A 22,743-nucleotide genomic window follows, 5' to 3' on the forward strand; every position below is an offset into this window, starting at 1 on the left:
ACTTTGTTCTCATCAGATTGTTTTGAGAAAATTCTAAACTTTTTCTTTAGTGTTATCATTCTGGAAATGTAGCCTTATTCAGAGTCAGATAGAAAACAGAAACATTCATACAAATGGGGGGTTTCTACTTCCTCTATGATGTGGAAAAAAAGAGACTGTTTTAGGCATCCATGAAAATGGAACATATTCCAGGGTTCTTGATACATTTTGACCTTCCTTGTTGCTTCATGTATATGTTTTATAATTTGTGTTTGCAGTTGTGTTTTCTGACTAAGTATGGTGTGTCTGTATGTCGGTTTCGATCTATAATGCACATCCTGCAGATAGATAAAAACTGTTAGATTTGTTTTTATTTAATTCATACCTTTAGTTGCATATAATTACCTGTAATGCACAGGCAAGAAGGAGTTATAAGCAACTTGTGTTATTCATCAAGTGATCATTTGACTCTGGCGCCAAAACAGTTTGCGATGAATACTAGCTACGCTCCTAGTGTACAGACGTAAACAAATGATTTGTTTCTGACTAAACACTTTTAGTTGGTTTTTAGTTAGGAGTCAAATGTCAAAAGTCATCCAGAACAGTATAAAGAAATGTAGGAGAAATAAACGAGCCAAATGGAGACAGAAACAAAGGGGAATAAACAGAACAGCAAAGAAACATGGCAGGGTAAATAAAACACAAGAATAAGTAAAAAACTAAGATGAGTCTAATATTCCTCTTAATATAGTTGATGTACTTTACTACACATAAACTATATTAAGTTGATGTATGACGCAATCATTTCTTATTAGTGCAGAGCCGATGACAAACAAAATTAACAAAAACTTGCAGGCCCAGATGCTCACAGGGGCGTAAACAGACAGACTCCTTGGAGCCAAATGCATCGCTTGTGATTGAGTTTTCCTTAATGATATGGTGGCAGATGTTTGCTGTGCGGCTGTGTTTCCGAGATGACAAAGAGTACATCTGACTCTGTAAAAACAACACACACACAAAGTCAGACATGCAGACACTCAGAGGCATGGGGGGGGTGGGATCCTCGGGGAGGATTACGGGAGGGGTATTTTTAGCGTTCTGCAATTGGAGTCTCCAGGGAGACGAGGCTGATGGAGGGAGCATCAGCTGCTCAATTAACTCTCGCTGGCTGAGAGTCACACATGAGCTTCCTCTTACACAAGGGAGGCCCAATGTGACTTTCTGAGGCGTGTTGCAGGAGGACATGAAGTCGTAGGGTGTGATGTGTGCGCAGGTTCCTCCTACCGGGGTCTGCTGCCGCCTCTTCGTATTCGTTGGTGGATGGCAGTGCGGGTACCAGAGGCTCCATGTTCATGATCAGGTTTTTGTGGCTCAGAGAGTTAAAGCTTCGACTCTGACCAAACTGTGCTCTAGAAAAAGAAAAAGAAAAAAAACACACATTGAGACACATTCAACATGGAAAGTTGTTGTGTTGTCCTTCAGGGCGACCAGCTGTTCAGTCTTGAACAACTGGAGGTGTGTCAGTCCTACCTGTGAACCTCGGGCGGATCTCGCTGAATCTTGGAGCTGGCCTCTATCACTTCCTTTGCTACTTTTCCACTGACGAGGAAAATCACATACATGTTGATGGTTTTACTAACAAACATGTCACTTTTCTAAATACTTTTCTTTAGCTGTGAAGCCTCTAATATTTACGGTGTTAAAAACACGAGACTCTAAAATGTCAAAAAGCATATCAGAGTCAGGAAGAAAACCTGGTTGAGGTTAAGGAGGTTTCCACAGTGGTGTGAGTTATAATGCATATACCGTATGGTATTTTTCTAATTTAGCTGCAGACGCCTACAAAGAAAATGACTAAAATAAAATTGTCTTATTAGTTTTGCTGATGTTGCTAATAATTAGTGCTGCTCTTAACTGTTCCATTTCAATTCTTTCTCACATTTTGTAACATTATAACCACAAACCTCAATGCAGCAGTGTTGTTGTTTCACAAAATGTGATAAACTTAGTAAGTATAAACACATTTGTGAGGCATTGCAGCTCCCATTGTTTTGAACAATGGGAGCTTAGAGGTTTGTTTCAGGGTCAGCAGGCTCCACCGTCACATCTGCTCCGTTTGTGAAGACTGAGGGTAACAAGAGATCTGCATGGTGCAAATGTATACTTGTTACATTTATGTATTTTACTTTCCTATATTTCTCTATAGAGCAATTTCACAGTTATCATTTGTGTGAATGACTTCTATTCCAATAGCTGAAGAAACCAGGGATCATTAGTTGCGAATTAGATCATTATTCTGGGAAATTCAGCTTTTTTTCATTTTAATGAATAAACAGACAAAAGTCTGCCAAGTAACAGACAAGAAACTCAAAAGAAACAAGAACTTCTATGAAGTCAATAACCAGTTTTGATGCATTGAACTAGAAAGAAACAGCCAAGATCAAACTGGAACATGTGTAAGTGAATCTGATTCTGTCTGGATGAAATAGTTTTTCTTGTAAAGATGCTGAGATGAGATTTCATGTGAACTAGCGGGGCTAGCTCATGCTAAAGATTTCAGACTGCAAACCTCATCTAAAACAAAGAATGATATTCCTCTTATTTTTTCCATGCATGGAAAACGTTGCTCTCTGACATCACGCCTCCGCACCGTTTTCTGACTCACCTGTATCTGAACCTGCTGCCTTTGAAGAAGATGTTACTGCTCGAGACGGTCTTTATCTGACTCGACTTCACACACCTGACAGACAGACAGACAGACAGACAGACAGACAGACAGACAGACAGACAGACAGACAGACAGACAGAGGAAGAAACAGCAGCAGACATTAAGCTTCAAAATGCGACGCACACCGCAGTTTCACAGTGAACATTAAAGAATTCAGGAACTTGTGGGAACATTTTTCTAAACAACTCAAACAACATTATTAGGTCTTTTCACATTGGTTATTATGTTCTTTAAGCTTTTATTAATAATCTTCTTTCCATTCCTCGTGCTTCAGCAGTATTTACAGAAAAATGGGAGAATATTTTTTTATATTTTTCATAATAAGATCTGACTATCAGCGATCAACAATCTCATCCTCATGTCCAAACTTGATTTATTGTAATTTGATTTCAAGGTTCTGATGCTTGTCGGACATCTTAGCTGACTTTTACTCCCTCCTTCTCTCAGAGACACACTAACCCTTTACAACCTCACTGTTGATTCTGGCTGCACTTTATTGTTTTTGAGTGAAAGGATTTTAATTTTTTCCAGAAAAATGTATTTATCAGGTATAAGAGGAAGCCTTACATCGTGACAGATAAGGACTTGTGATAGTGTATTCTTCATAAGTGAGTCAAATCATGTCTAAGTCTGACAGAGATGTTTTTGAAGCCATGTGAACTCGGTGGCTAAACTTTATAAATTGAGGGGTAAAGTTAATCAAAACCTCTTCATTTTTCACCTTAAATGGCTGAATTTATGAATTTTTCATCACCGTTCCTCCTGACTGAACTGGTGTGACTGAGTCAGGTTTGTAAGTTTATCAGATTAAACTTTTAAAACATTCTTTCTGCAGATGTAAAGACTTTTCACTAAGCCCACAGTAGCTGTAAACAGAAAATGATCATAATTAACAGGAATAATGGCTTGAAAATATCTGTCTGTGTATAAAAGTTATGTGTTTCACTTTATGAAGTTGCCGAACTAATAACAATTTTCAGTGATACTGTAACAAATATGATTACATTTTGACTTTTCAGTTGACTTTGTGATGACTCAAATATTTTACCTTGTTTTGTTTCATTTCTGTGACTATTAAACTTTTATAGTTGTTCTTGAAATTAAATCTAGATTTTATCTTTTATTTGACCTTTTATCTATATTTTCATTAGTTTGAACTTAATTGTAATACTCCTGAACATTCTCAACTATATTTACCTCTTATTAACTTAATCACCATTTCTGCTTGTTCTCCTTTGATCCAACGCCATTTATGAATACTTTATATATTTCCATATAGTTCTGCTTTCTCCCTAATTTAACATTATTTTCTTCTTTAGCTGCTTGACTTTTAATTTCTGCTGTTTTGTCTTTTGCTAAATATTTTCATATGTTCACTTGAGACAAATATTTACAGAAAATCTTGATGAAAAAATGCACATCCAGAAAATGTACGTAACACTGCATGTGTGTTTGCAGACGTACTTGTAAAAGGCCTGGTTCTCCACCCCGCACTTCCATAGGTGCTTACATGCTGCAGGAGTCGAGGTGTGAAATGTCAACACCAGCTTTTTCTGCACAGAAATAGAGAGACAGAAAGAAAAAAAGAGTGAACGACTGCCCAGAGAGGCATAAATAAGGGGAAGTGCTGAACATAATGTGAGGGAGCTGCACAAAACGCTGACCCATAGATCCAAAGCTGTAAGCTTAGCAAGATATAAGACAGATATAGTGATTTGGCCACCGTGTTCAGCAGTAAAAAGAGCTTGTAGCTTGCAGAGGATGGGTCTTTATGGACAGGGAGAGGGGATTTATTCCTGTAGATGTCTCGTTTTCAGGCCTGCGTGTTTGGCAACATGAGATACCAGATCGATATCGCTCAAATGCAAAGCGCAGAGCGAGCGAGAGGCAGAGAGGAAACAGTGAAGTCAATATAATGGACAGAGTTACAGTAACACAATATGAGGCTTACGTCAGAGCCAAATGAAAGTGGCACGAACAGCTTTGATGTAATTTTTTTTTGTCCAGTCTGTTTCTTTTCCTGCACAGCTCCCTCTTTGTCATGCAGCAGGGGCAGTGCCTTGCAAAAGTATTCATAATCCAACGTTTTCATATTTACTCACATTAAAGCCACAAAGCTCAGTGTACTTATTTCAATTTGTATATGACAGACCAACATACAGTAGTGTAAGATTGTAAAGTGAAAGGAAAATGATACATGGTTCTCAAAGGTTTTTAGAGTTAAAAATCTGAAACAATTGATAAGAGCCAATTAAACTTGTTGATTAGTATCAGAGTCCATTTATGCAGTTTAACCTGAATATAAATACAGATTCTTGTGAAGGTTTGTTGGAGGACATTAATAAACGACCAGCAACGTGACACAGCGAACAGGTCAGGGATCAAGCTGGGATAGATTATGAAACAATATCCAAAGCGTCAAACGTCTCAGCGCACTTTTCAATCCATTATGCAAAAATGAAAAGAGTATGGCACAACTGCAAACCTACAGAGACACAGACAGCTCCACCTAAACTGGCAGAGTTATGGAGCTGCTTTCATCAAGTAAAAATCCTCGTTGGACTGTGGCTGAACAATGAGTTACTGAACTGGACCAATAACGCAAATCAGCTGTACATGAAGGGACACAGCAGGAAAAACCTTCTGAGGAGACCATCATTTAAAATGTGCAAGAAGCTGGATGGATGTTTTATCTAGTGATTGATACTGAGAGGAAATCCTCTGCTAATAGCCTGCTAGTCATTTTAGACGATGCTCGTCTTCACCTACATAATGTCCCTTTCTTAAACATCTTTAATTTTGCATCATGTTTACATTAAGTCCTGCACACCATTCAAACTGACATCCCTTAATTTTTACAAAACACAAAAATGTTTTAAAGCCCATGTATCATTTTTTTTCCCCCACATAAAATCCCAATAAAATACACAGAAATTTGTGGTTTCAGTGTGAACAAATGTGGAAAATATTGCAGGCGAATGACCACTGTTGCAAGGGTGTGTGTATTAAGTTTGTACTGTGATTCACACACGTGAACTACAGCAGCTACATCTGTGCTTACATGTGTGTAGAAGAGACAAGATATTTAGAAATTATTGACAAATAATGTTTGGTCCCACTTTGGCTGAAACGCTGATGACCTGATGACATTTATCATGCAGTTCCTATGGAAGTGTACACTGCTTTCCAATTCCAAGTTGCATAATCTATTAAGTTGTATAATTCTACTATATTTATAATGCCCTCAATAATTCTTGGTACTTCTAGTAGATACATATAATAAAATGTATAATTTTCCACTGAATGCATTTAATCATTGAACAAATTTTGTGATGAGAAATACACTAAAATCATTAACCACACCTCAAATTTGGAACATGCCTTTACAGTAAGGCAGATTTATATTTACCTTAATTTATCGGAAACCAGATTAACTAATATAAATGTATCTTAAACAAGCCTTTACCTGAGAAAGTTTGAAGGTATTTATTTAAATTATTATACTGACAATTATGTATTTATAACACTAATTATATCTCTTTAGTCCTTGACAAAATATAAGGTACATGCAATTATGAAAAGCAGGGTGTAAGTTTGCAAGTTTCAAGGCTAAGTTTAACGCTGGATTTGGGCCTCTGTGGTTTGTTTGACATTTATATTCTTCAGATTCGCAGCTACTGACTTGTATCTATTTTTGAGTCTGCAGAAGATGTAAACATTTACATTGATCCAATTTAAAATGACATTGAAAAGGTTACGAGACGAGGAAGAACAGGCTTTTCAAGCAAGTGTTGTATTACTAGGGGAGTAAAAAGTTGCAATCAGCCCAAGGTGGGAAACACGGAAAAAATGATCAGTTTTGTGGAAAACTTTTGTAAAAAAAAAAAAAAAAAAAAAAAGCAAACAATAAAATAAAAATACACACACAGACACACGTCTGCAGACATAAAAGGAAACACTCAAAAATGAATATGTTAGGGAACATTGTTGAAACGGGGAAAAAAGGAATCGATTATGCATCTTGACGTTGCATAATCTACAGTAAGTGACGATGGAGCTGTGAGGGTCATTTTGATCATGTGGCTGCAAAGATTACGGGAGATAGTCGAAAATAAATTTACAAATCATTTCAAAACAGTGGCGATACGAGACAAAAACACACAAACAACAATGAAACAACAGAAAACGTCACTCCAATCATTCTCGGAGGTGAGGGCAGGTCTGCAAGGAGAGGTGTTGTGTTGAGGATTTAATGCTTGGTGCCACTGCGGTTACTCATATCTACTCACCAGTGAAGACTATGTTTTTTTACACAGAGAGAAAAGACAGAAACACAAAGATAAATCTGCATCTTCAGCCCTTTGTGAGTTGCCAAACAGACAAGCAGGCACACTGACATGCTAAGCGGCGATGGAAGAGCCGGGTTAAGCTGCAATGGGAAGAATATTTATGAGGCTTGCTGAAACCAATCAGCTGAAAGGTAGATTAAAGAGCAAGCATGCCGTGGTTGCGTTAAACACAGTTTTATCAAAAATAAGTGAAGCATATATGCAAAGCTCTGAGAATGCTGCTCCAAATCTACCAAACGACTCTGCAGGAAGATGATCAACACAGAGATGAAGCACGCGTCCCAAATGTTAGGACACCTGCTGCGGAGCGATGCACGTCTCCATCGTTATTTATCTGTGATGTAATGCTTTCATTTGGACCACAGTCAAACACATAATGCGAGGGAGGAGATTAGTCGTAACACACCCACCATCCTGTTACATTGAATCCTGCCTGTTAAGGAGATCTGAAACAGCGACACACATATAGATTGTGTGTGATGGTGGACAGGATTACAAACGGTACAGTTAATCTGACAACGATGACGGGACAGGAACACGGAGGGAGAGAAGGGAAGAATAGAAAGAGAGAGAGAATGAGGGACGGAGGAGAGTTCAGCGGGATTTTATCTGTTTCCAAACGATAACTGTGGCTCTAAATCACAATGGTAGAGCGAGGAGATATTGATTTAACATGGTGATGAAGATGACTTGTGGCAGTCAGAGAAATCTGCATCATATTTTACTTCGCAGTAATAATAATGTTTTCAAAAATGTACAGGAACAATGCTCACCTCTTTTTGGACTCCGATGACATAAAAGGTTTTGCCTTCAAACTTTAACTTGCTTACGTCACCCCTGCAAAAACAAGTCGCTGTCAGAATATTAAACATGCTTGTAGCAAAACTTATAGTGAGACTCTGCTGCAGTGTTGTGAGAATTTAAAAAATGAATGAGCTCATAACTTTTCAGACAATATGAAGGCCAATACAACAACTTATATGTCACTTCTGGTTAGTTGTTTCTGGAAACAGAGTCAAATATGTCATCTGTAACTTTTTTAAAAGTCTTATTTCAGACCCTGGTTTTTACCATTTGAGGAGGTGAATCCTCTTGTTTCCCTGGAAAACCACAAACCCCGTGGCCGTGAAGCCCAGAAAGGCAGTTGAGCCTGTAAAGTCCTGAAAACACAAACACAGCAGGGGGGAGAGCGGGGCGTCAGTGATCTCCAGGAAAATGACACCTGCACAAAGTTAATTAGTAAGATGGAGAGAGACAAAATAAACGACAGCAGATCAGAACAAGGCAACTATTCTCTAATTATTTACAGTCTGAAAACAGTTTTCAGGTATTGTTTGAATGTAAATCACACTATTCCTCTCTAATTTTGTCTACTGTTTCACCAATCCTCTCATCTTTTATCGAAAGGTTTGTGCATAAAGCACACAGAATAGATGTTAAACACAGTTTTCTCAGGTTGAGTATTTTAATGGAAACTTTGGCACAAAACATGATTTGTGTGGATGAGCAAGTCAAACACCTGAGTAATGTATGGGACTAATTTATCTGTCCAGGAGTCTCAGAGTTATCATTACCAGAAAAAGGAATTTCCAAAATGAGCTTAATTATTATTTTCTGTGTAATTAAATATTTTTACTCATAACTAGATTTGGGGACTAATTTGCTTTGATTGTGTTCAGTGGATATCTTGGGTTCTTAGAAACCTCTGGTTTTAATTTTTTGTCAGTGGCTCTGTTAAAAATATCAAACTGGGAAAAATGTTGATGTGCTCAATACTTACTTATTTATGCTTGTTTTTATGATCTATAACCTAATTGAGTCAAAACAGGAATTACAACAAATCAGATGAAAATCTATTAATTGACTGAGGGGACATGGAAACTTTAAAGTATATATTTTGTACTTTATTATTAATTTATTATTAATATTCCCGCTCCCAAAAGAAGTACAATTATATATTTAAGAAACTTTATGAGATGTGTTTTCAGGCTGTAAACTACAAATTCAGCAGTACGTGTTACAGAAAGAGAGCAAAGACGGCTGACTTACTACATCGAGGATTTGTTTAGATTGATCAATAAGATTATTGATTCCTGGAATGTTTCTGTTTTCGTTTGCTGCAATGATATCCCCAGAGGGAAATTAAAATCCAGGAAGTAATCTGGCCTTTGAAGCCTTTTCTCATTAATTTAATTTCTGTCTCATCCTCGAAAGACTGAGACAACAAAGCTGGGTTTGTGTCCGGCCTTTTATCTGCTTAACTGTAAAGGTCATAATGGTAAAATATCCATTAGTAGTGAATTACTGTGGAAATGGTAGAAAAGTAGAATTAACTAGTTTCCTCATTTATACTTTTTTAATAAAAATTAATTTAAAAACTATTTTTAAACTACTTTCTTTATATGTCAAACATATTCAACTTTTTTTCTTTTTTATACCTGATACAAACCCACAAGTATGACTGAATTTACAGAAAACACAGTGAGGAACAAATGGAAACATGTACAATTAACACAATTCATATAACATTACTTTTTATCATAGGGAAAACATTCTCATAAAAATAGACTTGAAACACCTTGAGCAGATGAATTTTAGCAATAAGGTAAAGTTTCACAATCTAGATTAATCACCTTGCATGGATGGGGGTCGACTCCATACGTTTCCAGGTTGTGGGCTCTTTGAAGCATATTTAACTCCGCCAAGGCTGCACACTGGCCCCTAAGGGAGACGAAGATGCACAGGACGCACAACCAACATCATCCCCATTTTATCACAGACACAGTGTGTCACCTAATGTGCCATTTGCCCAATAATTTCAACAATGATTTTGACTCTGCTCAGCAATTGATACAATTTATATTTTGGTTCGTGAACTCAAAATGAATAATGCCCACCAAACGCCAAATCGGTGTGTTATGTGGACTGCGGATTGTTTATATCAACAAACATCGCGGCCATGCTGCTACAAATGTTACATTAGCTGACATGGAGCCCGAACTTTTCCAAGGTTACAGCCAATCATTGACTCTACCAGGCGCTTCACTGAGGACACAGATACGACCCGTCTTTTAAAACGAACAACCACAATGTCACTGTGGAAGAGCTGCAAAAACACACAGATGTTTGTTATTAATTATTAATTATTTATTATTAATTAACGGTGAGGGAACTCTCACTCTCAGTGTAAAACTGTGACTTCTCTTTGAACGGTTTTGACTGTGGAAATCACCTGAAGCCTCTATTGCTCAGTGTTAATCTACATGCTGTTAATCCCGTCAGTCGAATCCGCCAGGGCAGACAAGAGGGAAATTAAGGATTTGCCTTTGATGTTCTGGAATAAAGTGTGACGGACAAAAGCAAATTTAACGCAGGCATGATAAACAACCACCCCAGTGGAGAGGGTTTATATAACTATAAAAAATGATCTTGTTATAGGAAGGCATTCACTATCCAAACTTAATACAGTGTGGCATGACTAGAAATATTAAATTATTACTTGTTAGTATTTTTCTTGAAATCTAGTCTGAAAGACTATTTTCTAAATAATATTTTAATCATATCAGTTTGTCTCTATTATTAACTTAATTTTACCATCTAAAATGCAGTGTCACAAAAAGAATAAGACACTCTTTAGTTGACAGTGAGCGTTACACCCTGTTCACAGCAGTGAACATCTGGCTTCACAAGCATCAGGCTGAAAACACGGGTCTCGGTCCAGGTAACAAGCGACTCTCTCTTCATCTTCTTTTGTTACCTGAGCTCATTTTTGTGTATTTCCATAATCTTCCTCTCCAGTTTGAGGGACTGTTTAGGGAACAGCTTGAAGTCTCTGATGTAGTCTGATGGATGCTCCTCTGGGTCATAATCTCCCAGCTCAGCTGCAAGAACAAAAAACAATTATATTTCTGACATCTGGCAGCATTGTTTTTGTAAAATAGATCATCTTAGAGGAAAATATGGAGGCAAGTCACATAAGCTTCTCAAGTCTTACAGCCTTTTTGTTGAATCTTCCTTTTGTTTTTTCTAAAGAAACTATTTATAGAAGAAGTTTGAGGCAGAAATCAGAGCCAATCACATTAAAGATGCAGGACTGAATAAAACTCAGTGGATCTTTGTCCCTTTATGTCTCAGTCCTTGAGTGTTTGACAAAGCAGATCGCTGGATACATGGTACAGATTTAAGAAACAAACCTAGGCTGATTTTAATGACGTTTATCTGGCATATTCCAGTTTATTTATGTCAACAATAAATGTGCTTCTTGCACCGGAACAGGCCATGGAGTTCCACAAGGTTGTGTAATTGAGACAATATGTTTTGCTTGATGTAAAGTTGAAACCAGATGTTTGCATACACTGAACAGAAAGACACACACACCTTTGTTTTTTCCTCACTGTTAAATAAGACAGAACTTTGTCTTATCTTAGGTCAGTTAGGATTACCACCTTTATTAGTATTTGACAGAGAGAGATGTCCAATAAAAAAAAAAAAAAAAAACACTAAATAATGCCCAAAAGAGACGAGTAACTATTTTTGTCAATAAACTTGCAGCTAGAATAAAAATGACCAACATTTTACTTTGCTGTATTTGACAGTCAATGTGCAGCAGAGGGAAAATTGCTTATTGGGTTCAGAGCAAATCCCTCTCACCCTCACTTACTTCTGGATCCATTCTTAATTAATAACCATAACAAAGGTTAAATGAAAAACTTGCCCAGAGTTTAATTTAACAATAATCCTCAAACTGCTCCCTAATCAACACCTTGACAAAGTGGGATGGGGACGTGTCCTCTTTAGTCGGAGCAGCCAATGATACGCCGCAGACACGCTGTGGGCTGAGATAACTGAGCGAGTCGCACTTTGCTCTCTGAGGACACGAGCCAATGAGACGATGTTAGCGCAGCTCAGAGCCGAGTGGATCAGCCAGGAGGCTCCATTTATATGGCAGAGCTTCATAATCCATATCAAAGTGGCTGTGATATGACGTTTATCTGTTACTGTTAATTGAGAGAAGGGAAAAAAACATTTTTAATCCTTATTCCCAGAGGTTTACAGAGATCGCTTGGTGTTTTAAAATGAGGGATTATAAGATAAGTCTAATAACTTTAGCTACAGCTGGTTAATGGGCAAGAACTAACTGGTTCCACAATGAAAAATCCTGTTTGTGTTTATTTCAGACAGTCCATCATTTAGGCCATTTATTTAAGCAGCAAATAGCTTAAGGGACATTCTGTTTTATGTACAGTATCGCCACATTTTCACTTTTGGTCATTTGGAAGGATTTGATTTTCAAGATGTAAGGTTTTCTCTGTGCAATGATTGAGCTGAAACACCATGCAGAGCTGGACACATTTCCCCCTGGTAAGGATGAGTAAAAAGCCTTAAAAACAAACAATTATTCTAGCAGCAGCGGGTATGTAGTAAATTACACAAATTAGGGAATTATCGTTTTCAAGAAAACCGCCGGTGCCAGAATGTGAGGCAAGAGTTGTGGAATAAGAAGAGCTGTAACAACGGCAAAAGGTTTGTTTTTAACAACAGAATACCCACAAAATTTTGTGATTTTATTGCAGGAAATTTTCCTTCCCCACCTTAAAATGAAAGATTTTCTCTAAATCTTTCTGATTAAGTACATGCTACTGAAATCCAAGATGAATTTCATCCATGAAATGAGTCAGAGACTGAAAGATCACACACAGTTTCCATGTGGCTCTGGTCCTCCTCACCTTGTACGATGCAGGCTCCCAGGTACGCCGCCTCAGCAAAGGGACACAGGAGGCGGCCGTGGTAGATGTCTCTCTTCAGCTGGAGGTACAGGAGATACCTGGCAGAATGCAAACAACCACACAGCGACAATAAACAGAGGAAAATACTTTGATTTGCACGAAAAAAATATTCTTAAAATGTGCAGTTATGTCTGTTTTGAATCCATCCACATTCAACAATTTTTTTTTTTTAAAGAATTATTTAAACAGGAGCCCTGCCACAGCGACAGCGACTACACCGCAGAGCGGTGCTGTGGTTACTATAGAAACAGCTTCACCGCAGACGTATCCGTGCTGCTAACATGCTGATTTGTCTGGTTTTACCACAGAGACAAAAGGAATGACAGCCATTCTGGAACCGGAGACACTTGTTGCTATGCTATGGATGCAGATGAGTTTGCATGAGAGATCACATGAACCAGTGAGACGATATCCACGAGATCAAACCGATTCAGCTTGGATGGTGAAAAGTGGCAGAAGGAAAGCATCACAGATTGAATGGAGAGAAAAAAGACTGATGCAATCTCTAAACAGTTTTATTTATAGGCTGCAGCTGCATGGAGGTATAAGCCTAAATGTAATGATGAGATTAAATTTCTTATTACACTTTCTGACTTTGTGTGTCAATCTGCAGATCTTTTCAATATGTGGTGCTCAGAGCAACAAATAGTTCATTTTTTATTTTTATTGTTTTTATTTATTTATTTACAATATAACTTATTTTTTGTCACTGTCATCAATGCTTTAAGTTAGTGGTATTTGTGTCCTTGTTGGGTTGCTATATAATGTATGAAAAAAAAAAAAACATAAGTAAAAGAAATCTGTGATTGGGAAAATATTAAAGCCCTGTACTAAATATAATCTTTCTGATGAAAGAATGATGCTCAGCAGATGCGAAACCTCTAAAAACCGGAGCTGGCAGTGAAAACAACTTCCTGAGCCATCATCTCTTCTAACCACTTTTCACTGGTGAGAAGCTTCAAGGTGCTCAGAAGGGATCTGGACTTCTTTTCTTTATTTTTTGAATAATATAATATGTTAATTAATTTAAGCACTTTGGATATCGTGTCCTAGATGGCTGAGAATCTACACCGGTGCAGTGAGAAGATCATATCACATGTTTTTCCTGGCAATTTCTTTTTTTTATGTGATCTCAGATGTTTGCATGTTTGTAGTTCTTTTTAACTGAAAACATTTATTTGTTTGATTTAAAGAGACATCTTTTTTTACATTGCTTCTCACCTTTTGAGATCTCACATGAGCTCCTGACGTGAACCACCTCCTCATAGTTTCTCTCTGTGCATATTGTTGCTACATGGTGCTACTGGCACATGGCTATGTTTACAGGTTTCTCTTGCAAACACAACATTGCTTCAGTTTTTTCACAAAAAAGCTTTTTAAATTTGTCTCTTATTTCTATTTAAGTTTTACATTTTTAACATTTGTGTTAATATGCATGCAATTTGCCTTTCACTTTCCTGCTGGTACACCTGAATTTACCAACTTTTGGACAATTAAAATATGTATATTCTGTCAATGGGTTGCTAAACATACTGGAAAGCTGTTGCTCCCCCTTCCCCAAAAATTGTATCTGCTCATATTAAATATAAAAAGCAAAAAACTATCCCTTGCATAGAAATAATTAATTTCTATAAATGACATTAATCTGTGACCTGTCCAGGATGAACCCTGCCTCTCGCCCGGAACGTTAGCTGGAGATAGGCACCAGCAACCCTCCCGACCCCACTAAGGGACGAGGGTGTATAGAAAATGGATGGATGGATATTAATCTGTGTTAGTTTTTACCTGGTGAGCTCCTCCTTAATTTTCATTGGCTCGTTGGGGTAGAACTTGACCCGGAAGCACATTGTGAATGGCTGCAGAGCTGCTGAGGACAAGAGACACAAACACAATCATTTTTATTACATTTGGATATTATTGAAAAGTTTTATTTGTTTCTCTAACTCAGCTCACCAAGTTCAACACATTATGTAGACATCGTTCACCTTACTCCTTACTGTTGAACAGTAAACTATCTACTGCAGGTCGATCAGTAGTCAGGATGTGTGAACTGAAACTGTACCAAAATAATGTGGCTAATTCACAGCTATAGAAGAAGGGGGGGGGGTGTAGTTTCACAAAGGGCTAGACTGGTTTAGATAGTTTATTTCCACAATAAATGAAATTTTTTATAACTGCTTTTCGAATTTACTCTGGTTATCTTCTGGTAATTTGTTTGATAATCTGATAAGTACGTTTTCCTATAACTGCATGTGATATATCTGGAACATAATTTTCTGAATAACGTCCAAGAGATAAGCACTGTTTGCTTTCCTCTGTTGAAGTCCATCATGGACTTAAACGTGTGTCACTCATCTTAAAATTCACCAATTCTTACATTTTATTTGATCTCGGACCAAACCTTATGTTAGGGTAAATGAGTGTAGACAAAGTTTAGAGCAATGACAAATAAGAACAAAAGCAGAAAAAAAAATTGAGAACAAAAAAGAAAAAAATTAAAGTGTGTCCCAGAAAACAGTAATTTGATTCTGACAGTAAGTGCATACGGCAGTCTTAAAGCAAGGTGTCCTGGTTTTCCGTGAAATCCAAAACAGGTGTCTCTCTGTGAGATTCATAACATTTGATTCTGATGAATCTGAAGCCTACTTTTATACGGGGCACAAACAGATACAAAATTCCAACATTAAATGTTCGAAAGGGAGAGTTACCGAGGACGAAATGAATATCCTCTAACCAGTAATCTTCACAGTGTGCCCCCTCCAGCCTGACTTTAAGAGCAGGAGCCCCTATGGTATTATCTAGCCATGAAAGAAAGGGGAAAAAACAGCCCACATCTACATAATACATGCTGAGCAATGTGAAAGATGCAATCCTCCCACCAGCTCCCAAAGAACTTGAGCTGAGTATTTGCTCAGGCTTATGGGATGGCAACAGTGTCTCTGAAAACATTTCTGAGAAAGGCCGTCGGTACAAACAAACGCCGGGTGAATGTGACGTCTACCGACGTGCGTAAGCCGAGAACCACAAAGAGTCCTGAAAACACAAGCCACTGAAACCCAATTTAGGGAGAAAAATCCTGCTGCATGCAGAGCTGATGTGTCATTTCAAATCAAATCTTTTCAACGCTCTTCCTCCATCCTCTTCTTTCTTTTCTTTCTCCTTCTTTCAGTCTCTGTCAGCTTTTTTTTTTTTTATCTCAAACTCGCCAATTTCTACTATTCAATTCAGTGATGTGACTTCCCTCTTTAGCTACATTATCAATCAGTGTCGCTCAGTCAGTCTGAATTAACCCTGGAATATATTGGCTTTATTACTCTTCCAACATCCCATCTCAGTTTGCAGTGATATCCATAGTCTCCCATTTTCACAGAGGGAGAATGTGCAGCTAATAGTTCTTTTATTAATTTATGGACAGAAAGAACAGTGCAGTCATTAGAAGAGTGGGTGAACTTCAGATAGCGAAATGAGGATATAGGAAGGAAGAAAAGGAAAAAATGAAGAGAACATCCAGACTAAAGGGAAAATTATGAGAGAACACAAAAAAAGATATATGAAAAGCATGGAAGCCAAGAAACATTAAACCTGGGAGTTTGTAAGGAAGATCTCAAAACCCCCAAAGTGGATTTTGTTTAAATTTTTCATCAAGCAAAGGCGCATTTTTATCCCTTGATGTCATTTTAGTTTCACCAAAATTAAATATATCCCACAGCTTGCTGCAGTGAAATTTGAAACGGTTTCTCAATAAGTACAGATTCAATAGACGGTATCTGCTTCCAATCGCTGGTAGAAAACACAAAGCTTGAAGTAAACTGCCTGAATGTCACATATCAGGTTTCAAACACCACAACAAAAACTACAAGGAAATACTTGTTTAAAGGCTCGTTTGCTAACTTATTGTGAGCAGATGTGAATAAATCCTTTACCTACTGTAAAAACCTCCAGAAGCTGATCAAATGAAAGCATCTTTTCTGGTGTAAACTGACACAAACTGGCTATATTTGTGAAACCGACTATTTTATGTGTCTTTAAATATTCTGTAAGGGCACAAAAACTATTTCCTGGAAGTGTTTATCGGTCAGTTAGGGTTACCAAGATTAATTATATGTGCCAGAATTAGGAGCTTAAGTAGGTTATTAGAAAATTCTGGCGCACTGAGGCTTTGTGAGGCCCTATCAAACATTTACTTTGTTGTTCTTCAGCCACTTTGTAAATAATTTGATATACTGAGGGTTGTAGTGCATTTGGGCCACCATTTTTAACCTTTTTTTATGCTACCTTCATTTCACTTCACAATGCCATTACTATTTCGCAGAGTTCCTTCTGGAGCAAAACACCCACAAAGCATCATGCTGCCACAACCGTGCTTCACAACTGAGGTGGTGTTTTCAGGCATGCAAGCGTCTCCCTTTTTTATCCAAATGTAACAACGAGCATTATTGGCCAGACAATTTAATTTTAGCTTCATAAGACCACAGGACATGTCTGGGAAAATTAGGACCTTAGTCCTGAGCTCTCAACAGCTTTCAAAGCCATGGCATCATCATCATCATCATCATCATCCTGGGCTTTCAGAAATAGCTTAAAGGCATAGCAATTTTAGTATTAAAAAACTTCAAAAATAAACATGATGCTTAGAGAATATCGGGAATCATAAAACGGAAAAAGCAGTCAGATAAATATTGTTCACAAGACCTTTAAGTCTGAAGTCTGTCTTTCTGCAACTAATGTGTCCAAAACTTGACTCACTGATGACTTAACAGGTGATGGAAAAGCAGCCAAGTTAACCTTCAGGTATCTGCAGATGTCTTCATTCAGACATCAAGATCTTGTTTATTCTGAACAAAACATAACAAATATGACAGACAATTTAAATTATAATGCCACCGTGTGCCGGCTAGAAACAATGAATTTGATCTCATAAGTAAAGCAGCTTTTAAAGCGTCAAACTCTGAGCGAGACTCAGAAAGCTGCTGGCAAACTCCCACCAGTCCAAAACAAAGAAATGCTACTGGAAAAACCCACAGCTGCTGGGATGCAATCACAATCTGCAAGGCTGTCGTTAGCAGCCATAAATGTGGCTAATTTATTAGAGTAAAAGCAACCTCTCCTCGTTTTTCCAGAAGCTTTTAAATATTTATGCAGACTTCCACAGAAAACAGCCCTCCTTATCTATGTGCCTCTGAGCAAAACGTCCTCCGTTGCTGCGTCTCGTTTCCCTCCTTATGGTCGGCTGGAAAAAAAACTTCTTTCACCCTGTTTGTGCCTGAACTTATGACAGCGGGTCACTGTGGTGCTGCCGGCTTGCTTCAGATTTAACCTGCTTATGTTTAGATGAACCTCTGAAGACACAGGCAAAGTACAAACAAATACATTCAGGCACAAAAAACACACAGTACCTTCCCCCATTTACTGGGAAAGCTGTGGGAGTCTTGGGACAAGTTTAATTTCTATTAGAGTAACATGAGTATGCAACATGTAGCGGAAATATTAAAAGTTGTTTATGTTTGTACTTCATTTTCTAAAATTAATCAAAGTGTGAATCTGAATTGGCAATCCACCAAATCCTTTTATCTATGGATGTCTGTTTCTTCTAGCCTGTCTTCAACATTGGAAAGACAAGAGAACATGACATTTAAATAAGGCATCTCTGTGTTGATCCTACTAGTCAGGACATGGCTGCAGAAAAGTAGAAACTGGCTCAAACTTGCCTCTTCACTTGCTCTGGTTGTCAAAAAACAGTCAGAGCAATAAATTAAAACTTTAAAAGAACTGGAACTGTGACAAACAAGCTTGAATGTTTATGTTTTTGTTTCTTTGTCATGGTGGTACATGTGTCCAGATTGTACTACGCCTCAGCTGATGCATAGGGGTGTGTTAGAGCGCTATTTTTCTGATATTGGCGTACCCAACAGGTAGGTTTCGCAAACTTTATTCTAAATCTTTTTTTCTTTTTTTGTCATTTCACATAACTTTTCAATCTTGATCATAAGTGATGTGTTTGAATTCATTGTTCTAAGTTTTGAAATTAATATTAAAAAAATGGGGCTCATCGTGACTTATTGGAGATGCGTTACTCAGCCAGCAGCAGCTATATTTCAGGGTCAAAGTCGCTGCAACATCTTTGATTGAACACACGGCCAAAGTCCAACAAGTTTTTATAGTTTCAGCCGCCCTGCACACAAACCTTGCAGCATGGAAGAATCTATTTAACGTTACACCTACTGTCCAAAAACTTACAACTCAAGAGTTTTCTGAGGATATTATTTTTTCCATTTGTCTTAGGCTATAACCTGAGTCTGGCAAAGAAGTGAAATTCCAGGGAAGAAACCTGCATGACGAATGATGATACAAAAGGACCGAAAATAAATAAATGCTCACTCTAAGAGACGTCACCCATTTCATCTTAGTTTCACATGCAATGAGATGATACAGGAGGTAAGAAATCTCCCTCCAAAGGTTAACGTTCTGTCAGTTTCTGATGCTGCTGTTGCATTTAAACATTAACTTGTTTAATGCTTTTTGCCAAGGCTGCCGGTCATTATGGAGGGCACTGTAGTACACTTGCTGTTGCTTTTCCAGAGACCCTCATGCAACAAGGTGAGCAGAAGGGATACTTACACTTCATTTGCTTCACCACAGGCTTGTTGGGCTCCAGCCAGTGCTGAAAGAGAGGAAAATAGGAAATGAATGAAAGTCAAAATGAAGAAAACTTAAAAACGACAGACCTCTTGAAAGAGCAAGGCAAATAAAGAGAACGTCACATTTGTGCAGATATTTTTATTCTTTTTCCTCTTGTGCAACATGACATCTGTGTTTTAGTGACCTCTTCACATCTAGAGTTTTCTGATGGAATCTGTAACAAAATTCAATTAAATTATCTTGTTTTGTTTTCCTGCAGAGTTTTTATTAAATGCTCGTATAGGAGTAACGATTTCATCACACCTAATTTTAAAAAGTGAGTGTGGAAATCAGAGCGGTTGGATTCTTGAAGATTCAAAGAAAAACATTTAAGGAAAGAAAACAAATTTCAGCTCCACATCTCAAAACTGTTGGAGAAAGTTCTCATTTGAAATAATGCCTTTTTACTGTCCAAAAATCTTAAAACAAAGCAAGACAATACTTTATAAAAGAACAGAAACGAAAGATCTTTTTTGTCACACGGAGAGGAAACATTTATTGAACTGACATGCAGAACAGAACATATCTGATTAGTGATAGTTTATTCGACTTCTGTGTGGTTTTTAAAGTACTTTTGAGTCATCCTCCCTTGGAATACAAAACCTAAAAACTTCTTTGTTGTGCATGTTTGCTTTACTGAGCTGTCTGCAGTATTGTTTTCCAACAATACTTGCTGTGTGTTGGTGTGTTTTTCAGTGAATTTAGTGTAGCTGAAGGAAGCATCTGGTCTCGTCTGTGTGCGTAGGCTACTTGAAATATTGAGACTGATCTTGATTATTTGTCACTTGAGCCTGTAACGTAATGCACCCACTGCTGTCTGAGTAATATCTAGCAGAGCAATTCTGGCAGCGCTGACTCAGTGCAACTACTTTCTCTCAGTGAGTGTGATTCTGTTTGCGATTGTTCTTCTGCTGACGATTTCATTTTGTTAATAGAGGCAAAACGTCACCAGTTGCTCCTGGAGAGAGTCCTGCGAGGTCTGCTGAAAAAAACACTAAGCAGAGTTGTTTAACTGGTTTTAGTTTGGGGTGTTTCCACTTATTTTGATTTGCTTGAATATATTATTTTAAGCAAACAGTGGATGCTACACAGAAAGTTGCTAAGTTGGCAACAGCAGGGTGACTATTGTTTTACCGTGGAAACGAGACCCGGTGGGCGGGTCTGTCTGTCCGGCCCTCACGCCTGGACAAAAGGAGACAGTGACTGATTTTCAGACTTTTGTGAAGGTAGATAAGATCAGTTTCTCATTTAAGTATCAACATTTAGTATTTAGCAGGGAGCAACTCTACCAAATACAATTTACAAGCATTTGAAGATGCATAAATTGGTCGCTTACTGTGTTGTTTCTTTATATTTAAGGAAACAAATATGGCTTTATCCTTTACCCGCCACCACTTGTCACTGAAATTGACTGAATGACGTGAAAGAAAGATGAAAACAGTCCATTTTGTGTTTTTGAGTTTCATAGTTACCCTTTGCTTCTCAGGATCTACGTATCGTATGCCAAAGTAGTCCTTCTCCAGCAGGTTGTAGTGATTACAAACATGGTCCAACAGGAACTGGCCTTTGGTCTCTTTCTGTAAAGCAACAAAATGCAAAAGAAGTGTCTAGTGTCTTGTGCAGCTTTACATCAACCACTACTTTGGTGTAACATCTGCAAAAAACAACAAACCACACAAACAGCTGCAGCTGGTAGTTGTTCCAGCACACATTTTAAAGACAATGACTCTTAGTTGGACCATATTCCTGTGCTGCACACATTATTTTACTGGAGTATAAGCCACTAACTTAAAGAACTGTGTCTGCAACTTTTTAGCCTCTTGGTGCTGATGTAGTTACTGTAGTTATAGTGTTGACTCAGCCGCTGTGGTTCATAAACACAGAGCCGGCTCAAAGCAATCAATAGTCCATCAATATTAATCACCTCTACATCTACACACTTAAATGTTTCTGTGCTCATACAGCCACCTTATATTTTCACACAGATGCACTTCATTCTTGTTATAACCTTTGATTATGATAAATTATAGGAAATGATAAAGCTGTAAATATTTATTAGGCTGAAGTCTCATCATTTCACATGCGTCACAGCTTCTCATCACGCCACCCAGGGCCAGTATATTCTGTGCTCAGTTATGCAAGACTCATTGATCCATTAAAACCCTGCATTTGCCCTTGGTGTGTTTCACTAACCCCTTTCTCATCATCACACACAAACAGAGCCACAGCTGCAGCTGGGTCTTTGGCCCCATGATGGAAACAGAATAAGTAAAACTGCTGGCCAACAACAATGTCGAGCTACCCCACAGTCAACCAGTTGCTAAATATGTTGTAGTTTTATTCAGCTGCACTCGTGCTCTGTTAAACAATTCATTCTGATTATATCCAACGGTTAGAATTTGGCAAAAATGTTCAATTTTATGTCTCTCCTTATAGAAAGTGAAATAGATTAATTACACATATTTTAGGAAGCATTGCAAACCTTTATTTCTTCTGATTTTGGTGATAATGGATTACAGATTAAAAAAAAAAAAACAGTGCAGTGTCACAGAAAATTAGAATATTGTGAAGAGGTTACATACAGGAAACTCAAGGCGTCACACTCTAATTAGCTAATAAACTTAAACACCTGCAAAGATTTCCTGAGCTTTTAAAAAATCTCTCAGTGCTGACGTGACATGAAAACTGTCATTGACATTCTCGACAAGGAGGCTAGGCCACAAAAAGTTGAGTGGAAGGAAAACGTGTGATAGGAAAAGGCCTGCTAAGAACAAGAATTGCTGCAGCCTCCATGCTACACTGCACTGATGCAGTAATTCATACAAAAAGACGACCAAACACTGAGTGAATAGAATTACCAATTTTTTCTGAGGCTCGGTATTTCTGTTTAAAATATTTTTAAACAGAAATACCGAAACAGAAATAATCAGAAAAATTACAAGCAATTTCACAAAAGGCTTGAAATATGTTACTGCGTGTGTAATTAATCAATATGAGTTTACCTTTCTGAAGTAAGTAAATGTAATGTTCAGACCTGAGGACCCGAAATTTCAGTCAGACACAAAGTAAAAATCAATAAGGTCTTTTGAGGACCAGGTATAGGGACGGGGAACCACGAGCAAGGAACAGGAACCTCTGAGGACAGAGAAACAGGTTAGAGGGTTGTAGGTAGGAGGGGAAGGCCAAAAGTCTGTAAGGGAAAAGATCACTAACCTTCCTGGTG

At 37.8% G+C, this 22,743-nt stretch overlaps 1 protein-coding gene across 10 annotated transcripts in view; it reads right to left on the bottom strand.

The window, feature by feature from the left end:
* Positions 1-22,743, bottom strand: part of frmd3 (FERM domain containing 3) — a 53,363-nt gene that overhangs the window by 11,292 nt on the left and 19,328 nt on the right. For 2 of the 10 annotated variants that reach the window (XM_017306791.1, XM_008418441.2), the window contains exons 2-15: positions 20,993-21,097; positions 19,461-19,503; positions 14,628-14,709; positions 12,783-12,880; positions 10,814-10,937; positions 9,690-9,777; positions 8,128-8,216; positions 7,830-7,893; positions 7,467-7,568; positions 6,997-7,005; positions 4,172-4,260; positions 2,645-2,719; positions 1,510-1,578; positions 1,264-1,388 (exon numbers count right to left, since the gene is read on the bottom strand). In XM_017306791.1, the coding sequence (XP_017162280.1) occupies positions 1,264-1,388; positions 1,510-1,578; positions 2,645-2,719; positions 4,172-4,260; positions 6,997-7,005; positions 7,467-7,568; positions 7,830-7,893; positions 8,128-8,216; positions 9,690-9,777; positions 10,814-10,937; positions 12,783-12,880; positions 14,628-14,709; positions 19,461-19,503; positions 20,993-21,097 (1,162 nt within the window). The remainder of the gene's footprint in view (positions 1-1,263; positions 1,389-1,509; positions 1,579-2,644; positions 2,720-4,171; positions 4,261-6,996; positions 7,006-7,466; positions 7,569-7,829; positions 7,894-8,127; positions 8,217-9,689; positions 9,778-10,813; positions 10,938-12,782; positions 12,881-14,627; positions 14,710-19,460; positions 19,504-20,992; positions 21,098-22,743) is intronic. The other 8 variants (XM_017306792.1, XM_008418443.2, XM_017306790.1 and 5 more) reach the window with 7 other exon arrangements.

Source organism: Poecilia reticulata, linkage group LG9 (genome assembly GCF_000633615.1).
Source record: "Poecilia reticulata strain Guanapo linkage group LG9, Guppy_female_1.0+MT, whole genome shotgun sequence".
Classification (NCBI taxonomy): Eukaryota; Metazoa; Chordata; class Actinopteri; order Cyprinodontiformes; family Poeciliidae; genus Poecilia; species Poecilia reticulata.